The sequence below is a fragment of the Ictidomys tridecemlineatus genome, chromosome 6 (assembly GCF_052094955.1).
Source record: "Ictidomys tridecemlineatus isolate mIctTri1 chromosome 6, mIctTri1.hap1, whole genome shotgun sequence".
NCBI lineage: Eukaryota > Metazoa > Chordata > Mammalia > Rodentia > Sciuridae > Ictidomys > Ictidomys tridecemlineatus.
The window spans coordinates 59,594,476-59,601,574 of record NC_135482.1 but is presented as its reverse complement, the minus strand read 5'-3'; the positions used below and the strand labels follow the sequence as shown (position 1 = coordinate 59,601,574).

At 30.9% G+C, this 7,099-nt stretch overlaps 1 protein-coding gene across 1 annotated transcript; it reads left to right on the top strand.

Moving 5' to 3' along the window:
* The first annotated feature begins 225 nt into the window (after nt 1-225).
* LOC144378370 (olfactory receptor 6C3-like) lies at nt 226-1,164 on the top strand. The gene has a single exon (XM_078052393.1). The coding sequence runs from the start codon at nt 226-228 to the stop codon at nt 1,162-1,164; it is 939 nt and encodes a 312-aa protein (XP_077908519.1).
* Nucleotides 1,165-7,099: the final 5,935 nt, after the last annotated feature.

The window sequence follows — 7,099 nt, the reverse complement described above, 5'->3', positions numbered from 1 at the left end:
AAGGCACTTAAAATATGTCAGTGATCCACATTTGATTTCAACTGAAGATATGTGTATATTGTCTGTATTAATAGGAATGAGTGAATATCACAAAATTCTTTTAAGAAAAATGTCAATGGAGGTATCAATATCACATTTAAATTTTCAATACTTTAATGCCAAACTTTGCTATATATATTCTTTGTTTTTCACCAATAGACTTTGTTGGAAGAAAAAACAATCAGAATGAGAAACCACACAATGATTAAAGAGTTTGTACTCTTGGGCATATCAGACAACCAAGAGCTTCAGGTTGTAATTTTTATCTTTTTATTCATAACTTATTTATTAAGCATCACTGGAAACCTAACCATCATCATTCTCACCTTGCTGGACTCACAACTAAAGACCCCTATGTATTTCTTCCTCCGGAATTTCTCCTTCTTGGAAATTGCATTCACCAGTGTTTCCATCCCCAGATTTTTGGGGTCAATAATTACTAAAGTCAAGACCATTTCCTATAACAACTGTTTAGCTCAATTATATTTCTTCATCTCCATGGGTGTGTCTGAATTTTTCCTTCTAACTGCTATGTCCTATGATCGCTATGTGGCCATCTGCAAGCCACTGCATTACACCACCATCATGAATAAGAAAGTCTGCTCCCTTCTTGTCTTTGGTTCATGGCTGGCAGGATTTCTGACCATTTTCCCACTACTTATGCTCTTTCTCAGGTTAGATTTCTGTGCTTCCAATGTCATCAATCATTTCTCTTGTGACTACTTCCCCATCTTGCAACTCTCGTGCTCAGATACATGGCTTTTAGAGAAAACTGGCTTTTACTTTGCCTTTGTTACTCTTCTCTTCACTTTGGCGTTGGTGATTCTGTCCTACATATGCATCATTAGCACCATTCTGAGAATCCCATCTGCCAGTCAGAGGAAAAAGGCTTTCTCCACTTGTTCCTCTCACATGATTGTCATCTCCATCTCTTATGGCAGCTGCATATTCATGTATGTCAAGCCTTCAGCAAAAGAAAGAGCATCACTGACCAAAGGAGTAGCTCTCCTCAACACTACTATTGCTCCCATGTTGAACCCTTTTATTTACACTTTGAGGAACAAGCAAGTAAAACAAAGCTTAAAACACTTGGTTTATAAGGTAGTATTTCATAGAAGCAAATGAAAGTATGTATTCAGCTGAATGAGTGCCATGGTGAAGATGCAACCAGGGAAATGAAACTTTACTTCTCCCTTATCTTTCTGTATCCAAAGCCCAGCTACCCGCACTGCTGAACTCCTTGACTTCAGCTTTCTTTTTAACCTGAATGTGACCATGTTGTGTTGTCCTTTAAAGCTATCTGTACATTCCATGTAATCACTGATTTACAATCCTGACTAGAAAACCAGTGTCTATAGAACTGAAATCACTTTGATAGTTATTCTTAATAAGGAAAATATAAAGTTTCTTTACTTTGTCACTACCATACAATTTCCTTTTTAAAATTACATGCATTTTGAAATAAAATAACGTCTACTGCAAACTATTCTGCATGGTGTTTGTGGTATCTGACCAATTCTTCCTAGTCTCCAATGGACTCGTGTATTTTTTTTTTCTATTTAGAAGTAATGGAAAACTCTCTATTTTCTTGTTTTGGTTAGAGTATGTATTCTATGTGGCTTTATATGTTCTCCTTGTTTATCTATATATTTGTTCTTTGAAATTATATATAAAGATGCATTTTTAGGTAACTGCCATTGCTTTTTTGCAACCTGAAAGTCTGTTAAAAATTTCTTTAAAAAATTGCATTTATACTGAGAGCACTATTTAAAGCCTTCTTTTGGACTAGGTATATCCTGTACCATGTCTTATTTAATCATCACAGCTATATGGCAAAATAGACATAGTTATGTATTTTGTTTTATAAATGGGTAAATTGATGCTTAACTTGCATAAGTTCATTTTGCAAAAATAGTCAATATAAGAATCTCAAAATGCAAACAAACAAAAACACTAATCTTTGCTCCATTTACATATATATATATGTATATATACATATATATATACATGTATATATATATATGTATACATGTATACATATATACATATATCCTTTTACTAAGGATCTGAATAAATCCTTAGTAAATTTAATAATCCTTAATACAATTTTGATCACCTCATTTGGGCATGGTTACATAATTAGAGTTTGATTAAGGAAGATACTAACTCCAAATATTTTACTTAATATATAAATTACAACACTAATCAATCAAAACAACAACAACAACAAAAGTCTTCAACTGCAGTTCTGTTGAGCAAAAGAATGAGCATGAAAAAAAGCTTCACAGTGTGAGCATTATTATGGTAGTAAAATTATTAAAGGAAGGCAGACTAATAATGGAAATAATGAAGGCTTTCAGTATAATGCAGTAGATTCCAAGTTTGAAACTTTTCATGGAGCATTGGGTAGAAGTCTGCATTAGGAATTGTGATTGTGATTGGTTGCTATCTTTATCCCAGAAGATGACATCAAAGGACAAACATTTTTACACTTTGTATTGTTATTTGTTTGTTACTTTTTTCTCTGTCTTATTGGACACCCCCAAGCTGCATTTTTAGAACTTTTAGAACTTTAATAGTAATGTTGTATGTTTATATTCCTTTGAGTTTTGTTTATATTTCTCTTCTGTCAATTTTCTTTCACTGAATTGGTACCTGGAGCCAGTGCTAGATAAAATGGATAAAAATACTAAGTAGTACTTATAATTTACATAGAAACCATGCCAAATCATTTTAAAGCACTTCTGTATCCAAAGCCCAGCTACCTGCACTGTTGAACTCCTTGGTTTCAGCTTTCTTTTTAACCTGAAAGTGACCATGTTGTGTTGCCCTTTAAAGCTATCTGTACATTCCATGTAATAAAAACATACTGTTTTTATGTTATAATTTTGCTTCTTCCTCATAATTTATAGTCAGAAAAGTATAATTGCTCTCGATAAAATGGAAAAATGAAGGCAAAATTTTTTTACAATATAAAAAATGACTTTTACTAAGTGACAGAAAACCTACAACAATTTAAAAGAAGCATACTAGTTCAGTGGAAGAAAGAGGGAATATGTTTAGAAATACTGGTTTCCCTGGATTACAATGAAGGCATTGTCTAATTTTTATTATTCCAGTCATTCTGGGTGTTAGTAAAAGTAGATGAAAAATCAGAGGTAAGTTGGATGTACGCAGGCAAGAGGAAGACATTCAAATCTCAGCATTGCTTCAATACTTAATAGCTTGACTTTTAACCAATGTTAAATAGATATGCTGGGTATATTTTGAAACTGGACATAATTAAAAGTCATATAAAATTGTTAGTATGTTTTGTATTATCTATTCATTTTCTATTTTCTAAAATAAGGAAATTACTATTTATATCCCTGTATTTTTAATTGTATACCAATTTGTAGAATTGTTTTTAAGGGAATGGACTTTAATTGTAGGTATTGAATTCCACATTTTCTAGCTGTGTGAAGTGATGAAAGTTACAGTAATCTCTGAGTCTCAATGCTTTAGAAATAGTAAGAACAATTTCACACTTATATTATAAAGACTGAGATAAAATATAAAAGGTTTCAGTCACTGGAATAAACTTGTGTTTAGTAAACCACATCTACTCTTCATACCATTTCCAGAGTTGAGAATTAATTCTAAACAAAAGAAAAATAATTAACACAACTATTCTCAAAACCTGAAAGTCACATGATTTACGGAGTACACTTGTTTACATAATTTTATTCAATTCTCAAAAACACTCTTGAAATTCCATCTGCATTTTAGGCAGAGAGACTGAAACTTAATGAAATTAAATAATGTATCCAAAGTCACAAATCCATTACATTGCACATTTGTATTTTTTAATTTACATCAAATAGCTAAGCCCATACCTTATGGAATAAATAAAAAATTAATCATGTTTTGGTATGATAATTTCACTATTAATTCATTTCTTATTCCTTTCTTGTTTAAATTATAGACAACTAGTTAATGGAATGAAAGTATAAACCCTTACAGACATGAATGTTAGTGTTTATGAAATTATCATCAAATGTGATTGATGATCTTTTAGTTCCTTTGATTTGTTTCTATGCACACTGGTATGGATGCAGAGAATTGAAACTTCCCATCATTATTGAAATTAATAAATACAAATTACTCTTATTCCTATTGCTCTTTTAGGTAAAAGTCTTCTAAAATAATTGTGTGAAACTGTAAATATAAATGATCATAAAATAAGTCTTCTAACCAATCAGTCAACTCTCTTGAATAATCTTTGCTTTATTCATGCTGACAGACTTTCTCAAAGGAACCAAACCCCATGGCATGGCCCAGAGCCAGGAATGCCTGAGGAGTGTCAAAAGGGCATTTTATGTGGTTACAAAGCTGAGCTAGAGATTGCCCACATATTGAATTCAATGATTAGCCTGTTCTTTAATGTATTAACCTAGACTCTGAACAGATCTTAAAACTTATAAAGTAGAAAGAAGGTGCTTTTTGAAATTTTTCTAATGATTTCTACTTAGGTTTAATTGAAGAAGAAAGAATTGAGCATACAGAATGTAAAAACAACAACAACAACAACAAAAAAAAACACACTAGATTCTCAAAGTTATTGCATTACTAAGGAAGATTTCCACCCAGTGCAACATAAAACATATTATGGTGGGAGAGGGGGAGAAAGAGACATAGATATTAGAAATCAAATGGAACCAAAGTCTCTCATCTCAGTTTCTAAGGAATATCCATTGATCCTTCAAACTTATTATATCTTTTAGTATAGTGTTTCTTTTTCACCTTGGACTTCAAATATATTGCCAAATCTTATGTGATTTGTTTAGGTGGTCATTATTAATATTCATTTGGGGGTAGGTATTTGGAAAGTACAAATTTTATTTAACAAGTAATAAATATTTCTAAAATTTTTCATTTTGAATGGCATAAGGAACCTGTCCCAGATTATTTGAAAAGAAAATAAGAATTGATTTTGCTAAAATGGGCAAAAGGAAATGAGATCTTAATATCTAAGATGCATTCTTCCAGGAGAAAATATGAATCTGTAATAAATAACACACTGAAATGATGAGTTAAAGCTTTGCAGATATCCACACAAACACATCCTGGGAATAGTTTAAGGCTGTAGGAATCATACATACCTTATTCAATATTTAATTATTCTTTTAAAGGAGTATAGATACTCAATTTTAACAAGGTCATTTATGTTAGCAAATGAAAATAATCCATTGAACTTTCTTTCTTTGGTCTTTGGAAACTTTCTATAGAAATGTTCGTTGTTTTCATGATGCACTTATAAAGCCTTTTTTATTTTTTTGATATTTTTCCTCAAATATCAGAAGTTTCTTCAGAACTTCAATCAGTAACAAAAAAACAATATTATTAATGTTAAAAAATTGTTAGAATTTACAAAGATTAGGAAGGAAATTAGCCAATAAATTTGCAAACAAGGTTAAAATAAATACAGTGCACTCATACATTTCCACAATGAAATGATAATATAAATATATTTTAAAAACTATGAGTTTCCAATATATGTATGTTATTACAAGAACTGTAAATTTGAGACTGACACCAAATTTGATCTATTTGATGGGACAGTAGTTTGTTACTTCAAGGTATTATAAAAAAGTCTTGATTTTAATAAAAAAAAAAAACCTGGGAAGTTAAGAGTGATATTACTTAAAAGGAGTACAGTGTTCTGAAAGGATGGAGTATAAAGAAATGTTAAAAAGTAATTTAGAAATAATGTTTAATAAAGGGTCTTAAAATTTATGTATCAATAAAATGTAGTTTCCTTTACATGTCTTTGGTTTTACATTTATTCAGTATAGGGAATTTGGGTCAAGTGTTTAAGCATATTTTGTAAGGTAAGTAATGTGGGAAAATGCATCTTATGAGAGAAAAATAAGACATAAATACTTTCCAGGTTAGAATAGAGGATAAGATTGGGAACTGTGCCTGATGGCAGCATTTGTTTCAACAACAAACTCAACATTAATTAACTAGAAGAATCTTCCTTTTAAGCCACTATAACTATACTAGTTAGTAAAAAATGTTGAAACATCTTTGAAGATAAGATCTTGTCCTTTCAAGAATGTGCAGGGTAATGACAGAGTTCACAGGAGACTTCAGCACAGTCCAAATATGAAAAAAACAAAGTAGCCGTGGATAATGTTGATATGCTGTGAATACTTAATTTGCTCAGGTACAATAATTAAACCCTGGCCAAGGATGGGAGTAGAGAGAGTGTGTGTGTGTGTGTGTGTGTGTGTGTAGTGTTAGTATGGAGGAGGTACATAAAACATGGTTAGAGAGATAACATAAAGTAGTGAGGGTATAAGAACAAAGAATCATGTGCCTAAATGTGCTAGGTACTATACAATCAGGTAATTCCTATTCTAATAATGTTGTTGCTGTTCTTGTGTAATTCTCTTGAGATTAAATGTTTTTGTTACTTTTTTCTAAAATAGCCTTTGGCTCAGGACATCATCCTGATCCCAACAGTATTCAGCTCAATGATTAGGTAACATTTTCTCCATTGGAAAATATGTATATAACTTCCATTAAATGTTAAGCATTTTTCCAAATGTGTCACATATATTAACTTATTTAAATCTCATGATTATCAAATGAGATTGATTTGTATTTTAGATAAGTGTATTAGCATGGAGGAGTAAGTGATTGTAAAACCTTAAAAGTGGATTGGATTCAAAGCCAGACATTCCTCCTCTTTTGTATAGAAATATAGCAATAGCATTTAAACTTTACCTCTAAAAAAATTAGAACATATTATTTAAAAAATGTATATCAAACTATTAAAGCAAGCTTTCTTGTGTTATGCTTATATAAAGCTTTAACTTAGGGCATCACCAAATAGTAATAATGATTAATGATTAGGTTTAATAATACAATTAGAAAGCAAAATAATTTGACTATGAATAAAGATCATAAAAAAATACAAGTAGACTGAAATATGAAATTTTGCAAGAGATTTACATGCATTAAACCTCAGAGTCAAACCTTCTAATGTATGTTGTTTTCTGCTTCTTTCTCCCCT

What these genes read in the sequence shown, in the direction of transcription:
- LOC144378370 (XM_078052393.1), top strand. Translation starts at nt 226, where the DNA reads ATGAGAAACCACACAATGATTAAAGAGTTTGTACTCTTGGGCATATCA.